General features: G+C 40.4%; 1 protein-coding gene across 4 annotated transcripts in view; it reads left to right on the top strand.

The window, feature by feature from the left end:
* The window catches only part of SGMS2 (sphingomyelin synthase 2), an 82396-nt gene extending 58777 nt beyond the window's left edge, over positions 1–23619 (top strand). For 2 of the 4 annotated variants that reach the window (XM_043571020.1, XM_043571010.1), the window contains exons 2-6: positions 6469–7168; positions 10845–10962; positions 16520–16673; positions 21304–21470; positions 23017–23619. In XM_043571020.1, the coding sequence (XP_043426955.1) occupies positions 6714–7168; positions 10845–10962; positions 16520–16673; positions 21304–21470; positions 23017–23220 (1098 nt within the window). In that variant the 5' untranslated portion in view covers positions 6469–6713 and the 3' untranslated portion in view covers positions 23221–23619. Of the gene's footprint in view, positions 1–5438; positions 6035–6162; positions 6368–6468; positions 7169–10844; positions 10963–16519; positions 16674–21303; positions 21471–23016 lie in introns of those variants that run through there. The other 2 variants (XM_043571022.1, XM_043571028.1) reach the window with 2 other exon arrangements.
* Positions 23620–23937: the final 318 nt, after the last annotated feature.

Here is a 23937-nt window from a genome sequence, read left to right as displayed (position 1 = left end):
CATCGCAATATCCTGGATCTTTCTTCTGTAACAACTGAACTGATGTCTACTCTGCCTTCATGAAGGATAGTAAATCAGTACCAGAAGCCAAAACATCTGTCCTCTACCCAAGCTATCTCTCCCAAAATTTAGAGGTTCGGTTTTATCTTTTAAATTTAAAAAATTCTTGGGGCGCCTGGGTGGCTCAGTCGGTTAAGTGTCCGACTTTGGCTCAGGTCATGATCTTGCGGTCCGTGAGTTCAACCCCCGCGCCGGGCTGTGTGCTGACAGCTCAGAGCCTAGAGCCTGTTTCAGATTCTATGTCTCCCTCTCTCTGACCCTGCCCCATTCATGCTCTGTCTCTCTCTGTCTCAAAAATAAATAAACGTTAAAAAAAAATTTTTTTTAACCAATAGATTAAAAAAAAAATTTTCCCAGATCCATTCCCAGCATGCTGTCACCCTACAAAACCTTCCCATTTCCCTAATTTTAAGTGTATCATCATATCTATATAGACCCAGTGGCAGTATAAAAACTTATTATAAAGCTCTGATAAGGACTCTTTTCATGTTAACTTTTGTTGAGAAAGTATTTCACAAAAATACATGATAATTTATTGGTAAATTATAGATCTTCTTTTCAGTTCTCAGTATTCAGAAAATTTTGTGAGTGCTTCTGAAATAGAATCCCATGATTGATAAGATGCCTTCATTATCTGCAAGCATAGTAGGACTTTTGCCCATTTTAGGTGGGAAGAGTTTTATACAAGCTGAGCTCTAAAATTAGAGGAAAAGGTAAGGTGTTTTGATCTCTGAAAAAACTTTATATCCACGACGTATCTTAGCTAAAATGGATCTTATTAACATAAAGTGATATATGATAAATTTAAATGGTAGTTTATTAGGAACAACTATAGTTAAATGGTAGATAGGGGTAATGGGAAATACTTAATTGGCTCCTTTTTTCTTCCTGTCACAAGAGGGGTGAATTATATATTGAAATTTTCTCTAAGTGTATACAAATTTTTGCAAAATATCGGAGATTTAAAAATGCCTCTGATGTTATCTAGACGACTTTCCTAAGTATTTATGTATCTCTATTTTTAAAAAAATAATAATAAGGGGCGCCTGGGTGGCTTGATCGGTTAAGCATCCGACTTCGGCTCAGGTCATGATCTCACGGTCCGTGAGTTCACAGGTCTGTGAGCCCGCGTCGGGCTCTGTGCTGACAGCTCAGAGCCTGGAGCCTGTTTCAGATTCTGTGTCTCCCTCTCTCTCTGCCCCTCCCCTGTTCATGCTCTGTCTCTCTCTGTCTCAAAAATAAATAAACGTTTAAAAAAATTTTTTTTAATAAAAATAAAATAAAAATAATAAGCTTGAGCCTGGGTGGCTCAGTTGGTTAAGTGTCTGACGTTGGCTCAAGTCATGATCTTGAGGTTCAAGCCCTACATCAGGCTCTCCGCTATTAACACAGAGCCCACTTTGGATCCTCTCTCTCTCTCTCTCTGCCCCTCCCTCTCTTCCCCAAAATAAGTAGACATTAAAAAAAATGTTAAAAACTCATAGTTGTCACTTTTCTTTTCCTGACTGTATTGTTGACCTCTTAACATAATGGCACCAGAGGTGGTGATGTGCCATTAAGAACACGGGCTCCTGAGGTCAGGGATTCCTGGTTCTAATCTGGGCTCTGTTCTTTCTCCCTGTCTGGCCTTGAGCATCTCACTTTACCTCAATTTCTTTAAAATATTTCCTAGGGTTTTATGAGGATTAATTAGGTAAGTAGCATTTTCTGAGAACTATTTGTGGCTGTTTAATTCTACAACTTGACTTTTTAATGGCTTTATGGTGACAACTGAGTTGTTTTATTTTTAAGTCTGAAAAGCTTTTATGTCTGTTAAGAAACTTATCAGGTGTTTCTTTTCACTGATTTTCCATTCGTTAAAATTGTTTCAAGACCTAGTTTTTCCTAAGACTTTAAGCTGAATGTATAAATTTTCTTTTATTCATAATTCCAACTTGCAGATGTTAAAAACACATTTCCTTCCATCAGTGTTTAACTTCTTTCTTTAATAGATGACCTCTTTTTAAACATTAAAACCCATTTTTAAACTCAGATAAGTTTCCTTAATTTTTAAACTACATTTACACATTTAATATGTCTTGTCTTCTTAACTACTACAAATGCACAACCAGGCTGCCATAGGGATCTAGTAAGCAGTGCATTTCTAAGCCCTGTGACAAGAGCTCATGTCTATACTCAGTCTCCACTACAGGCTGCCATCAGTGAGCCTCAGGTCAGGACTGTTAAGAAGATATGTGCATCATGAGTTTGACAACCATACCTTTTCTGATAGCCTTGAGTATCTGTCACATGGCCCCTTCCCCAGTTTTTAAAAACCATAACCTCTGATATGAATTACTGAGATTCTCCATCTCCTATTCAGATCTAAGTTTGTCTTTAATTGGGTAACTGCATCCTTCTTATGTAATATTTCTATGCTTGTCTCACACTTTATAGTTACCACATCAAAACATAGTATTTTATGATAGTGAGATAACCATAATTCATTTAACCCCCTGTTTTTGGATACTAGATTATTTTCAATTTTCTCATATCAACGACTGTTGAAAACATACATTTAGGGGTTCCAGGGTGGCTTAGTTGGTTAAGCGTCTGACTCTTGATTTCAGCTCAGGTCCTGATCTCATCATTTGTGGGATCAACCCCATGTTGGGCTCTGCACTGACAGTGTGGAACCTGCTTGGGATGCTCTCCCTCTCTCTCTGCCCCTCCCCTGCTGGAGCATGCACACATACACTCTCTCTAAATAAACAAATAAACTTTTAAAAAATGTAGAAATATTTTGTGCACATTCTTACTTCCTTTGGATAAACTCAAAATAGAATAACTCAGTGTCATTACCCTAGTATTATGTAATATATAACCTAATACCTACCAGTGTGAATCTTGGAATTGTTTTGTCAAATTACACAGACAAATCCTATTGAGATTATTAAGGGGAATAACTAATGTATGAATATGGTCATATCAAACCCTTTATGGAATAGAGGTGACAGAAATAAAACAGAAGCTAATAATGTGTTTTCTTGGGGCACCTGGGTGACTCAGTCGGTTAAGCGTCCAACTCTTGATTTCAGCTCAGGTCATGATTTCACGATTGTGAGATCAAGACCTGCATCGGGCTCTGCACTGGTTGTGGAGCCTGCTTAGGATTTTTTCTCCCCTTCTCCCCTGCTTGTGCTCTCCCCCCACCCCCTAAATAGTAGTAGTAGTAGTAGTAGTAGTAGTAGTAGTAGTAATGTGTTCTTGTAATTTGACAAAGATTCTAAAGTTTATTTAGGGATGAAAAGAGGAGTAACACCAGATACTGAAACACATATTACAGGATACCGGCATTGAAAGAATGTGTTTCTAAATAGATAATTCTATTCCCTTTATTGAATACTTTTTCCCCCTGAAACCAAGAGGATGTTGATTTGTATCAAATGCCTTTTGTACTTCCCTCAAGATAATCTGTCTTTTCTGTTTACATATGTTTGTGTTTTCTTACAATCATTTCCTAATTTGAAACCTTACTTGCATCTCTGGAACAAGTCATTCTTTGTCCTAAAAACAACCTAACAGAATATCAGTGTAAAAAGTTTCAGAGTTTTGCGCTTTCCTTCAAAAGGAAGATTAGTCTATACAGGTCTTTAACTTTCCTGGGGCACCTGGGTGGCTCAGTCGGTTGAGCATCTGACTTCCGCTCAGGTCATGATCTCACAGTTTGTGGGTTCGAGCCCCGCTCCCAGGCTCTGTGCTGACAGCTCAGAGCCTGGAGCCTGCTTCAGATTCTGTGTCTCCCTCTCTCTCTGCCCCTCTTCCATTCATGCTCTCTCTCTGTCTCAAAAATAAATAAAAACATTTAAAAAAATTTTTTTAATATTCTCTAGGTTAACTTCTGGTATTTTGCAATGTAAGGACTTGGAAAGGTTTCATCTGCCTTGTGCTCTGGCATAGTACCGTAAACAAATGAACCAATGGGATTGCTGTCCATCGAAACTATTGTGGTTTTTGTCACTTTCCCAGATACTTACTTGGTAGCAAAGGATCACCATAGAAATGAATATGTTTGTAGTCATCATCTCGGTGACATTGTGTCACAAAATTGGTTGACACAGGATGAATGTGCTTTGTATATTCAGTCTTCTTAATGAAATCCCAAGGAAAATATCAATCCTGCTACTAATGACGATAAATGGGCTTTGCACACACCAAGTGCTCTTACTCCCAGTAGTGCAAAGCTCTTTATGATTAATTATTTCAGTCATCCTCACAGTTGTCCCATGAGGTGAGTGGCTGAGTGCTTCCTCTTAGAAAAAAAATAAATAAATAAAACAGGTAACTAATTGGATTTTCTTCTGTTCTACATTTTGTGTTCTAGAACTGGATAGCTACCTTATAAAGACCGCCAGTGGACGTGGGTTTCAAAATCACAAGCTTCTTTCACATATGAACACCAGGCTAGGAGCAGATGTGGAGTAGTAAAGTTGGAGAGAATTTTGATGAGTTTGGCAAGAGACTATGAGTGGATTAGCCTAGATGTGGTGAAAAGAGACAGGCAACGACTGAGTTGGTGTTTTGGCACCTCCATTAGAAGTGGTAATCCAGGGTGTCAAAGGTTTGGTTTTGCAAATATTTTAACAAGACATCTCTTTGCTATTTGTACTTACTCTTCCCACAACATTGTGCTAGGGTTCTACAAAGGATCTCTGTCAATCCCAGTTTCCACACAGGGTTGCTGGTCCTTTCTCATCCTGCTCTAATGTTTTAGTGCCTGGGGCTTTTCACAGGGACCATAGAAAGGTGAGATGTCTGCTTCTCAGTGAGACCTCTTAGCCTGTGTCCGTCGTCCAGTGACCATCCGTTTCTCTCCAGGTCACCTTATGCCGTCACTTCCCTGGAAGTGGACAGTGCCTCTCTGTAGACACAGCTTGTCAGGGGAGCAGAGATACAACTAAAACGACGTTTTTATCTAGTGATCACCTTGTCCTTCCTTTTACAGTACACCTTTCTGTCTTCCCCAGTAGTTTTGTTGTCACTTGAGCTCTGTCTCCTCAGACTGCAAGCTCTTTGGATGAATGCTCAGGCCAGGCATGTTTTTTAATAAACTCCTTTTAATTGCCTCTGCGTCGCGCCCTCGGCGCTGAGGTGTTCAGGTGCACAGTAAAGGCGTGTGGTTGATCTATTTGCTATCCATACTGTCAACAAATATTGCCTGTACTTATTGACTGTGCCATTTTACCTTTTTTCCCTCTTTCTTTCATTGAGTGAAGGTTTAGCTGTCCTGCTTTGAGTTTTTCCTCCTCCCTGTTTTTTCCTAAAGTTCCCCTGAAAGGGAGCCCTTTAAAATGTGAAGAATTACGCTGCAGTTGTGCAGTGTACTCAGGGTGGGGACTAATTACGAGGTTTGAAAACCTCTTCAGGTGGCTGGGTTCTGCAGCACGACTAAAATACTGCTTTCCTAAATTGAGAACAGCTGGGGCTGTGTTGCTAGCAAGTATAAAAGAGTTGGTGCTGGGGCTCTGCACTGTGAAGAAGTCTTTGCTCTTTGAAGCCTGCGGAGCCTCCGCCGAAGGCACCCTTTCCTCCTCCGTGTCGCGGTGGTAAGTGCCTGGAGCTGGTCCCCAGGGTGTCAGTTTCTGTTGCGCGGTAGAAATTGTGCCGGCCGCCTCAAAATGTGGTTCCTTACTAATTTAGCATGTCAGCTGGAGGATTTTTATCTTTCTCGAGTAACAAGTGGAATGTGTTCCCTGAATGAAAACATAGCTAAGGCTTTGTGTGTCTTTTCACTGTATTATTTTGAAGGCTGTCCACGTTCCTGATGTGTGGTATGCATCTCTAAATATAAAAGGATAAACTGAGGCACTGCCACCTTAAGTACCTTGCATATGTGGTTCTTGAATCTGTTCTGAGAAGTGGTCGTTTAAGAAGACTCCAGGAAATAAAAAATTGATCTTTGACAAGTGAAGAGAGTAACGATTATTCAATGCATGTAAGCACCTCATCAGTTTTTTATTCTTCCAGGTTCACAGAAAAGCTACAGTCTTAGGAAAGAATGATGTGGTCTCTGGAGAGGTTCTAACTTATTGTGACTTCATGGATAGCAACAAGTAATAGTGTCTGATGAAGTATTTGCCAAGTTGGGTCCTGATTTTTATTTAAAGAGATTTTAAAGGGATTTATTAAAATGTTCCCATTAATACTGACATCAGCTCAGAAAGAGACAAGATTCCCAAGATAAGACAACTCAGTATTTTAAAAATAAACTCCATCTCAACACCTTTCACCATGTTCTTATGATATATTTATAAAGCAAATGGCTTTGGTATTTGCTTCCTTATTTTGATAATGCTTTTGTTTTGTTTTGGATGGTTAACAATTGGACATGCACCGTTTCTGAACGTAGTTTTGTTTTATTTTTTACAGGTGGGTGAGTAACACCTTTGGGAGAAAGAAAATTGGCTTCCTTTCTTGAAGGTGGTGAGTGTACAGCAGGTAGCTGCATGGAAGGAACAGTAATCAGATGGCCACCTTCTTCACTTTGTGCTAGGAAACAAAATCAGTTATAAGAGTCCATGTTGATCTCGGAAATAGAGGGATTTGAAAAAGTTAAGTTTGCACAAAGAACAAGAACTTTACCATCTCCTTCTTGATCTGAAGACTGGGGGACCATGGATATTATAGAGACAGCAAAACTCGAGGAACATATGGAAAATCAAACCAATGATCCCGCAAATACTTACACAAGACCTGCCGAGCCTGTTGAAGAAGAAAACAAAAATGGCAACAGTAAACCTAAGAGCTTATCCAATGGGTTGCGAAAGGGCACCAAAAAGTACCCGGACTATATCCAAATTGCTATGCCCACTGAATCAAGGAACAAATTTCCCCTGGAGTGGTGGAAAACAGGGATCGCCTTTGTGTACGCTCTTTTCAACCTTGTCTTAACAACCGTCATGATCACAGTTGTGCACGAAAGGGTGCCTCCCAAGGAGCTCAGCCCTCCGCTACCAGACAAGTTTTTTGATTACATTGATCGGGTAAAATGGGCATTTTCTGTATCAGAAATAAATGGGATTATATTAGTTGGATTATGGATCACCCAGTGGCTGTTTCTGAGATACAAGTAAGTAGGTCTAATAATTTTGGGGGGACTTGCCGTAAGCTTGTATTTAAGGGAGTAAATATATAATTGAAATTGTCTTCCTCAGTTTTGTCTGATAAATTCATTCCTAGCCAGGCATTTGATGACAAGAAGCCATCCAAAGATCTACCTTATTGAATAAGTAAGCATTTATTGAGCAACTGTGTATGAAAGGGGCAAATATGAGGACAAAACAGATATGCTGTGGTTGGTGATTCAGAGTTGATGAATGTAAGGTGCAGTTCCTGATTTTAAGCAACTTGGTACTGTGGTATCTGAATGATAAATCAAGAGGCTTGGAAAGGAATAACATTCACATCATCATGCTTTTGTTATTTTAGGCTTTTAACAGGTGGGGAATGGAGTAGACTGGGAAGTGTTTTTCTCTTATTACTCATAATGTGATGACTATATTGGTCTATAGTCAATGGCGTTCTTTGAGGTTTGCTTCTATTCAGGAGTTCTCAAATTTTACATTTCCTTTTCTTTTGCCTATTGGGAATCCAATCACAAGAGCTTTAGAAATTGAATTTAGATGTGGGTCTATGAAGTTTGGGCTTTAGACTTCTAAAGTAAACACACTGTCCAGTTTCCCCCGTGGCACCACAAAGGAGCTCTTAGTTCACTGGTTTCAGTCTCCTTGTTTTGAAACAGGAGCAATCAGGAAGTAGGAAGCCAGGTACTTTTGCTTTAAAGACACTTAAAAATAGGACATAGCTCTGAAGTGGTTATTTTTGCTTCCCTGTGAAATCTCGCTGCTAGCCCATAAAAACAAGGCCCCTCAATTCCCTTTTTCATTTCATTTATCCTTTGGAGATTTGTTCTCTACTAAGATTCTAGCAATTAAATCACTAAAATATAAGTTTGATCAAAGCATTGTTCAGAAACTGAGGCTTTTGAAAATGTAATATATATTTAGTCAATACATACTGTTCAAAAATTCAAAAATAGGATTTTCACATTAATACCACAAGATCATTTTTAGAAGAAAGAATTTATGTCATATTGTTCTTTCCATTGGTTGTTGCTTTGAGAATAGAAGAATTCAGTCTCTATTTGCTGAAGAGTTCCCCAAATTCAGGTTTGTAGTTTTGAAAACTTATTCTACAAACCAAAGTCATTCCTAAACATTTTCTTTAATATGTGTAAGTAAAAGATAGCCATCAACTGCCTTTTACTAGAACTTTTTGCTGCCAAAGTTGTTAGTTATGGTATGTTTTATGCCAAAAGCAAACAATACATTTGTTGAACTTTAGTGTTTCTCTTTCTGGTTTCTACAATTGACACTGAAAATAAGAGAGCCTGCATAGGCCAAAGGTGTTTGCTTTCTCCTTTAATTTAGGCCAACATTTTATTTGTATATATGTGAAAAGAGATATTTTCCAGGGTCTGGTAAGCAGCTGGCTTCTATCCAGAGGTACAGTCTCAATTTATTTGAATCTTCATCTAAAGAGTTGTTATGCACTGCCTCTCCATGACCACCTGAGATTTTACCATGTCATAGATGACCACACATTTTAATGATACCTACCATTTTGGTCACAACCCATCATCAGAAATTTGTTGGGGAAATCATACTAATTTTTTTTCACTTTTGAGGTAAAATTGTATCATGTATTTTAGTAACTAGTAAAATAATTTTTGTAACATGTTTTGAACATCCTGGCTGAATGAGAAATCCTACTTGCTCTTCTTTGTTAAAGCATCTTCAAAGCTGTGGGGGGGAAAAAACATTAGCTCTAGTTATTTTTCTAAATAAGGTTTCAGAGTGCACATTTTACCTTCTAAGTTAATTTTCAGTTCTGAGTACAGCTGAACTCAGAATGCTGGAATGAATATAATTGACTCATAATAATTCCTGCTTATTACTTCACCTTGTCTAACAGCATGAAGCACACAGTTCAACACTTTTTGGGTCTGAGCTAGAAGCAAAGAATGAATTGTTTTTCACTTAACCAAATGGAGAGACTCAGCACTGTTTATCGCCCATTCCTTTTCAGTACTTGAAAAGGCATAGTTAGCATAGCAAACCTTTGAAATAAATGGCCTTGCACTAAATAAATACTTTCATCTAATAGTCTAGGTATTTTTCTTCTCTATATTTTGACCCCAGAAACCCTGGAATATTCTTAAAATAGTTACTGGAAACATGCAACTAAAATTACATTTGTACATAATTCTGTAAGTTAGAAATCCTAACAGTTACCTGAATTAGACCTTGATCCACATCAGATGAAAGTCTTGGAGAAAACTAAAAATATGCCACATACCTGAAACTGCCTATTTTTCCAGAAGTCTTTGATCAGTATTAGTTTTGAAAGTTTGAGAGCTCTGAAAATGAGGGACCTGGAGTAATACAGTTTATGTGCTAGGGAAGTCACAATTAGCAATTCTAGGGGCTTTATGGACCCCGCCCATCTCTGAATCCCCAGAACCCAGAGTTTATAGACCCACCCCTAACTGCATAGCAGAAAATGAGTTGTCATCTTCAACTGGACATAAGGACACTCGGAACCCTCAAAGCCCATTCAGATACCCGTGAAGCAGTGGTGCGAGCAGGCAGGGCCTACCCCTGTGGAGGATTCCTGAGGTGTGCTCAGAGTCACCCTCTAGGAACCACTGCCTTGGAGTGAGGACTTAGTGGTCCAGGACAGGGACTAATATCAGTTTCCACCAAAAAATCGAAAGTATAAAAGGACTTGTGGGATATTTATTTATTTATTGCTTTTTTGGATCAAGGTTGAATAAAACAAGGGTAAACTCATCAGTTAAGAGCTTCACTGGTAAATGCCCGTAAATGCACAAGGATACTTCGGACAGTTTCAAAATATAATTCTCTGAAAATTGGGGTGCCTGGGTGGCTCAGTTGGTTGAGCGTCCGACTTCGGCTCGGGTCATGATCTCACAGCTCATGAGTTCAAGCCCCGTGTCAGGCTCTGTGCTGACAGCTCGGAGCCCGGAGCCTGCATCGGATTCTGTGTCTCCCTCTCTCTCTGCCCCTACCCTGCTCATGCTCTGTCTCTCTCTGTCTCTCAAAAGTAAATATTAAAAAAAAATTTTTTTTTAATTATTTAAAAATCTATATAGTCATAGACAAAATAGTTCATGCTCAAGTTGTGAAAATCCTTTTGGATGGTCTCCAAATAAACCTTGCTTATATAACTTAGGTTAAATTAGTTGTCCCATTTCCCTATGTGTCCAATTATATAGTATCACCTTGGCTCATTAGTTAATTCCTCTGTGACTGGCTCGTTTATACCTTGATATGTTCTCAAGAGAAGGTTTTATTAATGCAGTGAGTTGACTGAAAACATAGTTCATTGAATTCTTTGGCACAAAGAGTAACTTTTTTAGGAGAGGTGGTTGTCTAGAACCCTGAGTCAACTTTAACTCCCCCACTCCCCACAGACACTCCTTTTGGGTCCCAACCCACCTAGAATTATCACAATATGTGAACCTCTGTTTCTGAAAGCTACAGTATGGCCTCTCCATGGGATTGCAGGGGTGGGCAGTTCACAAATAAGCCTTTGAGCTGTGAAACTGTGGTCTGTTAATGCCACTCTGTATTATTCTTTATTCTGTTAAACGTTGTTTGATAATGCATTAGGAGCAGAAACAACAAGTAAACTTGTTTTCCCCACCCCTGTTTTTCCTTTAGGTCCATTGTGGGGCGCAGATTCTTTTTTATCATTGGAACTTTATACCTGTATCGCTGTATCACCATGTATGTTACTACTCTCCCTGTGCCTGGAATGCATTTCCAGTGTGCCCCAAAGGTAAGTACCTCTGAATTACCATATAGAGGAGATGAAGAAAACGATTATTGAACACCTGATCCCTATCGACATGCTCTTTAGACACTTTCATATGTGTTAACTGCAATCTAATATAGTTTTTGTTTCTCTTTAGACTTGGGGGAAGAAATTTAAATATGTTCATAAAATGTGTATCTTTGCGCATTAGACATTCATTTTCTACTAACTAAAAGTTACAGTGGGGTGTTCAACTCTGCTTTTTTGCCCTCTTATTTACCTGTTCATTCATTCATTCGTTCATTCGTTCATTCATTCAAGTATTAAGCTCCTGTTCTGCACCAGGCCAGCACTGTAGCAACAGCAATGACCAAAACAAAGTTTTTCTTCTTCTAAAGCTTATATTCTGTTGGGGGATGACAACTGAGAAATAAATGCACACCTTGTCACATAATGATATGTCAGGTTGCTATCAGATGAAAAACAGAAAAGCTGAGTAAGGGTAAGAGCGATGCTGAGGACAGGTACTACTTTATACAGAGATCAGAAAGGCTTCTGTAGTAAGAAAGCATTTGGGCAGGAAACAAGATAAGGGAGTGAGCCATGTGGTTGGGGGGAGCCCTAAGCCAAGGAAATAGCTTAGTCACAGTAGATTTAAATGTGACTTCCCTAGCACAAAACTAATACTGAGGCTCATGTGGCTGAGTAGAGGTGGAAAGGATGGAGGTGGGACAGGCCTTGGGTCCCCTAGGCCCTTTGTGGCCCACTGAAAATGAACTTCAGTGGTGGCGGTAAGAGGTGAGGAGAAGTCATTCAATTCAAGATGAATTTTGACGGTAAGGCCAACAGGATGTGCTAATAAGTTGGATATGGATGTGGAAGAAAGAAGCTGAGGATGACCCCAAAGTTTTTAGCAGTTGGAAAGCTAGAGGGGCCTTTTGCTGGAATACATTGTGGGAATAAATACTGAAACTGTCTTAAGCAGGGTTTACAGTCTCTCCAGGTAGAGCCACCTCGCGAGAGAGCTGTTAATCATCTTAGACCCCAGTATGTCCTGGTTTATAAAAAAAGAAGCATACAAATCATGTGCTTTCTGGACAAGGGAGTAAAGTCTAACATCATATTTTACTGAACACTAAGCAGATGTCCAAGGTGGAAGGAAAAATAGAGTTGTTCTAAGTCAACAGTCTCCCTCACCAAATATAGGTGTGGTTTGGAGAAGCTATAATTTTCCAAAGCCATCAAAGCAGAAAGTATCTGTAATTAAAACAGTGTACATATTGAATTTAAACATTGGCTGATTTTTAGTGAAACTAATTTAAGGCATGGGAGAAGTTCAGAAATGTAAAAACACCTCTAAGGGGTTATTGCTATGTGTTAAATGAAGAAATGGGCACAGAAAAGAAGGCAAGCCCATCCTAGTAATGGATGAGGTTTGCAGAGATGAGTTGCTATGATTATAGAAAGAAAGTAAATTAAAGATTATCCTCCCTGGAAGAGTTGCAATTTTCAGAAGCCACATCAGTAAACATACCACTGGATCACCAAGCTACAAATACTCCCAGTGGAAGCTCTGGTGGCATCCTAACTAAATAGCCCCCATGTTCATTTGTCAAGACCTCTTCCTGAAGCATAAGCAGGCTATAGGTGCCTGAGTAATGGTTCGGTAAAACAAACACAAATCATTTTGACTAGAGGTGATAGGGTGTTATGGAACAAGAGTCAGAATTGTGTTCTAAATGTGGTTCAGCCACTGGCTTTGAGTGCTTCTTAGATTTTTGTGGTCACAAGGCTATTAGGTAATCTACCTGCCTCCTCTGTTGCTGACTGTGTAGAATGTCCTTCGTGGCTATGAGCAATGACAGAACCATGTATACTGAAACCACTCTCTGTGAGAGGGTGTCACATCTAGTCCTTGGTGCCGAATAAACTTGTTACTCACAAGATACAATCACCACGAGTGATTTCACAAGATTGGTGAAATATTTGGCTTTCGGTTTTCCAGTTGCCTTCTCCCTTGTCTGTCTTGGGCTTTACTTTAAGTCTTTTGCTTACAATTTGCTTCAACCCAGCAATCCAAGCTTTGGTTTGCAGTCACAAACTGTGTGTTCTGAGAAGTGTGTTTAAATAAATGTTGGCCCAGTTATTAGAACGTGAATGAAATGATTTAGCTTTTCAAACCCATTTTGCCACATACAAGAATGTTGGGCTGGAATGACTATAGTCTGTTCCCTGAGAAAGTTTTCCTCACACCTTGGCAAAGGATGTCTGGAGGACTTTTCTTCTGAACTGAAGGGACAGTCTGCAAGGTAAGTTTTCTGATTTGGCAGCAACGAAGTTGGGCTGTCTTGTATATTTGTGTGTGTGTGTGTGTGGGGAGTGGCGTGCAGAGGTGACAGTTCGAGGAACCCTTAGAACACTGAGCCTCTTTCTGCCTTGGCTCTTGTGATTGATGCTTCTCCTCTTAGCTGTCTGCATCTTCAGTTCCATATCCAGTCATGGCATAGAATGGTGTCTGACAAATCAGGAAATTAATAGGAACGAGAGTCATAAGTGGTGAGCATTGGGGGGTCCCAGTGAACCAGAACAAAATTAGAAAAATAAGTCCATTAATCCCAACTCTCACCATTACCTTCCCTGACCTTCCTCAGTTTTCTTTATACCCTCACCCCGCCCTCTTTTTTCCCCTTTCTTGAGCATGAACTGCTATCTAGGATAACAGTGACAGGATTGAGGAATTAAGAACTGAGAAAAGACAGAGCAAGGAGAGAGAGTGCTTCCTCTGTTCTGTATTCTGTAAAGGCATAATGAATCCAGTGCTATCAGAAATCTCCATTCACTCTGGCTGCTGAAAGGAAGAGGGGAGAAGAGAATGTGTGGCAATAGTTTAGCTCCTAGTTTGCTTATACCTTTGGGGCCCATCTAATCCCAGGTAAAGGGACTGATGGCTTTAAGTGTTTCTGCCCTTAGAAAATTAGAGTGTTGGGGGGGCGCCTGGGTGGCTCAGTTGGTTAAACGTCCGACTTCGGCTCAGGTCATGATCTCACGGTCCATGAGTTCGAGCCCCGCGTCGGGCTCTGTACTGACAGCTCAGACCCTGGAGCCCGTTTCAGATTCTGTGTCTCCCTTTCTCTCTGACCCTCCCCTGTTCATGCTCTGTCTCTCTCTCAAAAATAAATAAACGTTAAAAAAAAAAAATTAAAAAAAAAAAAGAAAATTAGAGTGTTGAATTGGGAACGATGAGCGGATAAAAACATATATATATTAGGGTTTTGAAATGAAGAGTCATGTGTCCTTTTAAACTGGAAACACAATGGTTGGGCAGTGTATGTACTTTTTTATTTGATCTCCGTGTTGACAGTTGTTTGTCCCAACCACGTGACAAGAAATTCCTGAAGGACTGTGGTTGATCTGATAAAGCACCCGGCTAGGTTCTGTCTTGCACATGAAGGGCGTATCCACAATTTTATGTAGTTTACAGCACACATTTCCTGAGGTGAACCTGAAATGAGTCCTGTAGTTCTGTCCACAGTACTTCTCCTTCCTCAGATGTGGATCCTTTGCAGCCTTCTAGAGCCTGTCTTTTCAAGGCAAGATCACCTGTTACTTTTTTTTTTTTTTTTTTTGTAATGTCTGTTTATTTTGAGAGAGAGTGAGCGAGCATGAGCGGGGAAAGAGCAGAGAGGGGCAGAGAGAGAATCCCAAGTAGGCTCTGCGCTGTCAGCCAGAGCCCGATGCGGGACTCATACTCATGAACCGTGAGATCATGACCTGAGCATCGGGAGTTGGATGCTTAACTGACTGAGCCACCCAGGAACCCCTGGACTATCAAGTCTTGATAAAATATCTGTGTTGTGTTTTTGCCAGCTGGGCTTGCCCTAAACAAACTTTTCAAGAAGGTTTTTTCTCACTTTACCCTCTAATCATGGTTTATGTCATTTTCTGTTACAGAGCTTTATTCTCAACTATTAACCAATCATGGTGTGTTTGCCTTTTTACATAGGTCATCTGGATACCAGAAAGCTTTCCAGATCCATATGAATTGTTTTTTATCAGGAAATGTTTAGGCTCCCCAGTAGTGATGTTTTGGGCAAAGAATCATGCCCTGATTCCTACTCTACTGGATAAGATGGTTTTCTACTTGCTTTAGAGGCTAATTGAATTTCTCTCCTCCCAGACTCTCCTCCCATCCATTTGTACACACCCTACCCTCCTTCACCCCATGCATCCACTTGGGCAGGGTACTACCTGTCTTCACGACCAGTTTAACCACCATCAAGGCTGGACTGGCCATGGTTCAGGGATCATTGAGTATAAAAGACAGCATGGCATACAACTGTCCCCCTAGGTGCCAAATGAATAGTCATTAGTGGTCTTTCTATATTTCTCCTCTCCTGTGTACTATTACTGAATATATTTCTGAATATCATTCTTTGATTTTCTAAGCCTCTTCAACTGATGCTAGGCTGATCTGAAACCCTGGACCCCCAAGCACTTCAGTTTTCCAATTTTTCATGCCTACTATTCTGACCAGCTCAGTCCACTGCTCCTTCCCATATGCTAAAATTTTCATGGGATGTAAGCTTTTGACTATTGGGTCAAACTCCTGTCCTGGCCCATCATTGTTTCCCGTGTCATCATGGTGGCTTCTAGGGGCTTCTGCACCATTGTTCTAGGGACTCTCTTCTGACCCTCTGCAGTAACACACAGATTATTTCTTTGGAGGATGGTTTTCCTAATCAAAGCTACTCATTTTTAAAAAATTTTTTTTTTCAACGTTTATTTATTTTTGGGACAGAGAGAGACAGAGCATGAATGGGGGAGGGGCAGAGAGAGAGGGAGACACAGAATCGGAAACAGGCTCCAGGCTCCGAGCCATCAGCCCAGAGCCCGACGCGGGGCTCGAACTCACGGGCCGCGAGATCGTGACCTGGCTGAAGTCGGACGCTTAACCGACTGCGCCACCCAGGCGCCCCAAAGCTACTCATTTTTAAAGCTCCCAATACATCTCTAATCCATCATTTTCAAACCTGTTTAAATTATTTAATGTGTTGCAGCTCCCCGTTTTAACTGTGAAATGTTTTGATCAGATATTAATACAGCTATTTGTACACTTTCGGCTGCCCACTTAACACAAGGTCTGAATACACTTTAGAATATTAGTAATGTGGTATTCAGCTGAATCAAATATTAACCATCCAAAACCCTGACTTCCCCCTAAAAAGAGGAAAGAAAGTAGCTTTGATTTTTTTTTTCAGTGCATAGCTGTGGTGAAGTCATTGGTTATTAATATTTTTAAAAGCTTTGCCCAAGGACACACTACCACCAAAACATATTATTAGTAACATATTGAATAATTTAAAGCATGTCACTAAAACTTGCCAATAAATGAATAAAACCTAGTTTGAGGAGCTACCCTCTTGGATTCTTTTTGAGTTTTTAAGTTAAAAAGAAAAACACAGCCTGGTGAATTTTTTTTTAGCTGTTTTGTTTTGACCTTTCTAAATATCTTATAAATTAGGATGAAATGTGATTTTTATCGGCTTGTAAAGTTTCTTCCTTATCTTCTTGTGTCATTCAGCTCAACGGAGACTCTCAGGCAAAAGTACAACGGATTCTACGGTTGATTTCTGGTGGTGGATTGTCCATAACTGGATCCCATATCTTGTGTGGAGACTTCCTCTTCAGTGGTCACACCGTTGTGCTGACACTTACTTATTTGTTCATCAAAGAATGTGAGTACTAACTCATTCCCACTCTATTGACCCCTGTAGTGGGAGGGATCCCTGGGCCCTGAAACTTATGGGAACTCTTACCCTTTGGGCTTGATATCTATGGAAGGTACAGGTGTGTGAGTGTGTGAGAGTGTGTGTGTCTGAGTGTATTTAATTCATTCCAACTAGGCCTATGTGATTTGAACATGGGAGACTTAAAACTTGGCCCTGGATTCTCTAACATTTAATCTGGCTCCAGAATGTCTCAGTCCTTCATTAGAACCTCTCAAGGTATGAAAAGCTATTTTAGTGTTGGCAAATAGGTATTAAGTTTATTACAAACAGAATCAGTGCACTGGAAAGCTGAATGTAAATGACTTATGAGTGTGAAATTTCCATTGTATGAAACTTCCATTCCATCATTCCAAATAATTTGATGTTTTCCCCTTTTTTTAGATGTTTTCTTGTCCCATTTCAGTTTCACCATTTTCCAGCTGACTTCTGTGCTTTAATAGGCATCTTCAAAAAATATTTTGCCAATATTGATCATTTCTTCATACAAAACATGGAGGCAAGAATGTGAAGTATCTTTCCATATTTATACACTTAATTGCCGTTATACAAAATCCTTATGGAGCCCAGCAGCTTTCATGGCTGGCATGGTGCCTCCTTCATCGTGGGAGCTGTGTTTGAGGTTAGCTGCCCAGCAGATCCCATTGTTGTAGATTTCTGAGGTTCGATTTATGTAGACCCATCACCTCAAAATCCTTTCAAAGTAAGTGATACCTTTTCCTTCATTTTTGCAAAGCTGGTCAGGTTAACCCTCACCTTTAGTTCCAGAATACTCCATATTGTTTCTTAGAACTTTATCTCCACTTTCTTCACTTCCTCAGCATTGTAAAGAGGCCTTTTGGCAAAGACCAACAGAAGGTCGCCTGCCCTTCTGTTGTCCTGCTTCTTCTACCCTCTCTTGGCTTGTCATTAATCCAAACAGGTTTAGCCTTACTTCATGGCAGTATGGACATCACAGTTTATCTGTCAGTGGCACATAAGTGAGTTCTTGTCCCCATAGGCCGCCTGGGGTCTCAGGTTTCAGTTCTGCTTTGAGGGCTTTAGGACAAAGATTTGAGATTATTTGCAGTAGAGGAAGTCTTTTTTTTTTTTTCTTTTTTTTTTGGTAAGAATTGTGTAGTTTGAGGTGTTTCCTTTGTAAGTGCTACACACACACACTTAGAGTGGGGAGAGTAGCATGTTAAGTGCACAGCCTTCATTATTCCTGACATCAGGTGGAGGCCATTCTGGACCTTTCCCCTTATTTCTGTCCTCACATTTCTACCAGAGGTGGTAATGGGGAGAACCTGAGTCTGTTTCTGCACCGATATCGGGGTTGTCTCTTCCTTCAATGTCAGTTATTTCTCATATGTAGTTATTGGTTCTGATGAGCCAGTAGAGAGATCTGTGTTGTTGATGACTCTAACTCTAACTTTTGCTGGGAAGAGTTCCACCAGTGTGTAAGATCAATTATTTTCTAGTCCAGAGGTGGACTCGTGCTATAGGAATTTCTCTCTAATCTGAGAATCATAGAAAATCTTAGAGAAGAAGATGAGGGTGAGGCGGGGAGGAGCTGCATGTTGGAACGAAGCCATGGTGAGTTGCAAGTAATGACAAGAAACACCCCAGGAAACTGAAGGTCAATTTTAGAAAATAACTGAAGACCAAGTGATGCTAACAATAATAGCAAATAGACATAATACTCTGTGCCAGGCACTATTCTATGTCCTTGATGCAAAATAACTCATTTAATCCTACAGCCACCCCATGAGAGCAGCACTGTTTTCCCCTTTTTCAGGGAGGACACTTAGAGAGAGTGACTTCCCACGGTCCATAGTTGGTAATTGGAGGATGGAGTATTCAACCTCAAGCAGGCTGACTCTAGAGGTTATGCTATTAATTTCTTGGGCCTGTTTAGAATATTTGGGAGCCCAACTTGTCTGATCTTATAAAATTGCTAAGGAACAGTCCAGGTATATTGCCCATTATTGTTCTTTCTTTTACTTCAGGACAATAGCAAGGCAACTTGTGATTATTTTTATGCTCTGATAAAGGCTATGCAGTATGTAGAGATATTTTCTTCCCAAAATGTGATTTTGGCTTGAGGTTTCAAAAACTGTGTGAGTTAACATACAGCAGTGAAAATTACATCCTGATGTTTCTAATTTTTGGTGAGGAATGAAATGGCAAATCTGTAATGCTAAGTACAAACCCAACTCTAGCATCAGTTCTGTACATGGACAGAGCATTCCACGTTTGTGCCCGTTTCCTACGCAATTAGGAAAAAGAGTCACCTTCTAAGTGATGCCCTGTGTTCTGGTTCAGAGTAAGCAGTGGTCCCAGATGGTTTCTTTGAGCCGTCTGCTTCTAGAATCAGATGCATCATTCATATATTTTTTTGTTTTCCTGCCTTTTGATCTGTTTGGTCTCTTTCCTTGTTTGCCTGGTTGTCATGAATAGATTTTAATTTAGTCAAGAGAACAGATAAGAACATGGGACCAGGACCATTTTGTGGGCTTTACACAGAGGGGAGCTTTACACAGTTGTGCAAATATTTCACTGAGGCCTAGGTTCCTTATAAAACTGGCCTGAAGAAATCAGCCTAGCTTTTAGTACCAAGTGCCTTGCTGGTAGAGAGGGAAAAACCCCCTCCCTCCCTCCCTCCCTCCCTCCCTTCCTCCCTCCCTTCCTTCCTTCCTTCCTTCCTTCCTTCCTTCCCTCCTTCCCTCCTTCCCTCCTTCCCTCCCCCTCCCTCCCTTCTGTCTTTCCTTCCTTCCTTCCTACCATGCTACCACACAAAGTCCATTGTCTGTATGATTCAGTGTCTGTAGGGCTTGGATCCCACACAGGCAGTGGGGTGAATTAATATTTGTGTCATCCTCTTTCAGCCTGATGTTATTAATCCCTATGGTAGAATGGGAAAGCAGAAAAGTTACCATTGTCCCATTTCTGTTTCAAAATTTATATTAAATCTTTTCTTTGGCTCAGCCAGCCAGTGTTCTTAGTTAGTGAGCAGTGGTCCCAATGTGGTAGCATAATTGGCAATACATTTTTATGGAAGAGCAGTGTTAGTATTTCCAGACATTCTTAAAACTTCATTTTCAATTCCACAAGTACTAAATGACCACTCGGCCCATCTCTTTACTCCTTTTATACTTCAGCTTTGCTTCTTGTGGATAAACAAATACAAAATTGTTCTGGTTTGCCCAACATTTTTAACTTCTAAGGTAATAAGTACCAGATGACCTTATAAGCAAAGGGAACTGAGCTGCTGTGAAGCTTCAGAGAAGGGTGGAGTCTGTGGTTCTGCAGAACACATATTTCGTGAAATCTCCAGATTTCTAAGAGTTGGTTCAATTTTGAGTACTCTCCACCTAATGGAACAGTTATGGGGCCTGGATGTGGCCACCAGGCTGTAAAGGGTAAGGCTTCTTCCAGCTTTAAAATTCTAGGAGTCTATCCATTGTCTGCTAGAAGTCTGTGCCAGGATGAACCAACTGAGAAGCGATAAGGCGTGCATGCAAAAATTAAACAGCAGACTTCCAAATGCAAACAGGTTTATAAACTTCCTGTTATACTTGAAACCAAAAGAGCAACAGCTATTTCACCAAAAAATATTCTTCATTTGAATGATACCTGATTTCGTATTTATTTCATCTGGATTTCTGGAAATGGATTCTCTTGGCATTCTACCATTGTGCTGTACTTAGAAATAAATGTCACTATGAATGTAAACACAGTTAAATATGAAATAAATTTGTTAGATTATTAACTTTGTGAGTTAATAAGGCTTTAAAATAGAAAAAAAAAAAGACACAGCTATTAAAGAAAAAGAAAAAAGGGAAAGTTATTAGAGATGAACCAGAGGTTGCTGCCTGTGTCCTCATCACTTGTGTGCGCGGGCTGTGGGGTGTATGATCGCATTTCACCTGATGAGTGCTCTGGTTCTCTCCTCTAGCTAATCAATATAATGACCTTTTTTACTGGACTCACTAGGAGAAGGTTAAAACCCACAAGTGAATGAGCCAGAACCCTAAGCTTTACATCGGGAGTGTTTCATAGTCACGATTAGCAATAATAGTATGAAACTGCTGAGAAGCAAAATACTGTTGGCCACAATGCCATTTTTCTCCCCCTGGAGAAATCAAAATACGTTTCTGTAAGACCTGAAATTACTCCTGCTTTCTTACTTTTGCCTACATTTTCATTGACAACTACCCTTTCTTTTGACCCCTACTGCTTTTCTTTCCAGTGGGATCTCTTCTGTGAGCCAATATGAGCCAATTCCAACCAACCTGATAAACAATTCTGTTCTCTTCCTTATTGAACAACTTAGCAGCGGACAAGGCCTGGAATACCTAGGGAGTGACTGTTCCCCGATGAATGACTATGAGACCTGCCCCCGGTGGTCCCCTCCTTGTCTCTTTGTACCTGAGCAAATCCCAGACTGTTCACAGTGACTCATTTTGGGTTAATCGGTTTTCTTCTTCCAGTGACTTCCTGACCTTAGATTATTCTACTTAAGGTCATTAACATAGACTGTAATCATTAAATTCATCTCTGGGAATCTTACTAACTCTATACTTTTCCTCCTGTCTAGATTCGCCTCGTCACTTCTGGTGGTATCATTTAATCTGCTGGCTGCTGAGTGCCGCCGGGATCATCTGCATTCTTGTAGCACATGAACACTACACTGTCGACGTGATCATTGCTTATTATATTACAACACGGCTGTTTTGGTGGTACCATTCAATGGCCAATGAAAAGGTGAGAGCAGTGAAATTATCCTGGGATGATTCTCTTTTCTTTAAATGCAGTGGCCCCCTTTTCATGCAGCGGGGGTTCAGGTGGCTTAGTGGGAATAGCCGCTGTCACCACCCACTTGTGGGGTCTGGGTCAGTTCACTGAAACGTATACCCATTACTGCTTCTTAAATGATGTCACCAATATAAATGACATTTAAGGATAAAAGTGCTGTATAATTATAGAGCATGGTGTTTTACTAATTCAACTAGTCAATACCAGAATTGAAGAACTATAAATGCTAAATTAAAATGCAGGAACCTTCTCTGTAGAAGCGTCACGGGGCAGCCAGGTAAGACATGCTCCCTGCCTTCAAAGAACTGAAATTTTGAGGCAAAGACAGAATCTATTTTAAAAAGGCAAAATAAGCAGTCCATGAATTCCTAGATTTAGTCCGTCTTTCGGTGATACTGTGCTCTCTGGCTTCTCTTCTCGTCCCTTCCTTATTTGTTGCTGGTGCCTTCCGTTCCCAGATGACCTTTTCTTCTTCTCCTGTTCATGTCGAAGAGCTAGCTCAAATGCCACGTCTTCTGGGAAGCCTTCCTAACTCCTGCTCTCTTCCTGTCATCCCAAGATGGGAAGACTCCTCCCCTTCTATGTGTTTTCCTAGTCTAGGTGTGTGTGCTTGGTGTAGGAGAGTGAGTCTGCAGGGGCGCCTGGGTGGCTCGGTTGGTTGAGCATCCGACTTCAGCTCAGGTCATGATCTCACGGTCTGTGGGTTCGAGCCCCATGTTGGGGTCTGTGCTGACAGCTCAGAGCCTGGAGCCTGCTTCGGATTCTGTGTCTCCCTTTCTCTGCCCCCACCTTGCTCTCACTCTGTCTCTCTCAAAAATAAATAAAACATTTTTAAAAATTTTAAAAAAGGAAAGAGCATGAGTCTGTGTAGTCTAACTTACCTTTCTTTGGATAGTCTTGCCGTATTGTCCAATGCATGTAATTTGTGAGCAGTTGAAATATGCCATTCCCAAAGGATCTAAATCAGTTCTCGTTTAGTGGTGTCCACTGATAGATGCCTCTTTTGGGGTTATTTTGTCTCTAGTTCTACTTCCCATTTTATGAACTTTAATTTCCCCCTTCCTTATACTTCCGTCTAAATGTCTACTGGCAGCACCCCACCAAAACCTTCACCTTTCCTCTTCAATGTGTTCCACCCTGCGAGCTTGCCCTGCACTCTTCCATCTTCCTCCAGCCTACATCCACCTGCTCACACATCTTTACAACTCTTCCTCCTGGCCCACTCTCACATCCGTTCCTGAATCTGCACTCTTACTGGGACTGCAGGCAGAAGAATTTGCATGAGCTGGAGAAAGGGGGGAAGGGGGCTGGGACCAGAAACATGTCAGAATCAGGGAAAAGGCGCAAAGACAATTACTGCCTTGTGATCCTGATTCTGCTGCTTTCTCTGTTATGATACAATGAATGACAATTTAATTAAGAAAAAAAAATGGGATGCAAATCATGAAAAATAGGTCTCATGTTCCTTTTTTTTTTTTTTTTTACCTTTTTACAGAACTTGAAGGTCTCTTCACAGACTAATTTCTTGTCTCGAGCATGGTGGTTCCCCATCTTTTATTTTTTCGAGAAAAACGTACAAGGCTCAATTCCTTGCTGCTTCTCCTGGCCACTCTCCTGGCCCCCTGGCTGCTTTAAATCCTCATGCAAAAAGTATTCACGGGTTCAGAAAATCGGTGAAGATAATGAGAAATCTACCTGAGGAGCAAAACAAAGGCATCAGCTCTTACACCAAAAGAGTTAACGCTGTAACCAAAGGTATAGTTTTGGGTTTTTATTTTAGAAGAACTGACTGGTAAAGGAAGAAGTGGACCAAATTTTGTGTAAATGATTAGAAAGATGAACGAAGTATTACCCTTTGACTGCTTTTCTGATTCATCCTGAGAAAGGTATATTCTCCTGCAGCCCTTCATTCATTGGTGACAAGCCCCCCCACTGGGATTTTACTAATGAGCTTCTTAAAGAGGTGCCAAAGAACATACTATTCCTATCCTTATTCTTTCTCCACTAAAGCCCTCTACAGAATTTTTTCAGGATTTTTTTTTTCTCCAAAGTCAGAAGAATTTGTTAATGTTTTAAATAAACTATCTGGATATATACAGCTACTGTGTAAATAGAATTACCCAATGTTGAGAGTGGTTTTAGTATTAGGCTTATTAATGAGGGGGAGATCCATGGTTAGGAGTAAACTGGAGGTGAACTTTGTTTCCACTTTGTCATGGGGAAGGTCAGGGTCAGGTCTGGGAATGTGCACTGCTGCTACCACCCCATGCACTATGTATCACTTTTACTTTTTTTAACTGATACTTATACATACACACAAACACACGCGCACGTGTGTGTGTGTGTGTGTGTGTGTATAGATATATATAGATATATATATAGATATATATATATAAGAAAGGTGATCTAAGTAAAT

Source organism: Prionailurus bengalensis, chromosome B1 (genome assembly GCF_016509475.1).
Source record: "Prionailurus bengalensis isolate Pbe53 chromosome B1, Fcat_Pben_1.1_paternal_pri, whole genome shotgun sequence".
Taxonomy (NCBI): Eukaryota; Metazoa; Chordata; class Mammalia; order Carnivora; family Felidae; genus Prionailurus; species Prionailurus bengalensis.
The sequence above is the reverse complement of the archived record's forward strand: the minus strand, read 5'-3'. Positions and strand labels throughout refer to the sequence as shown.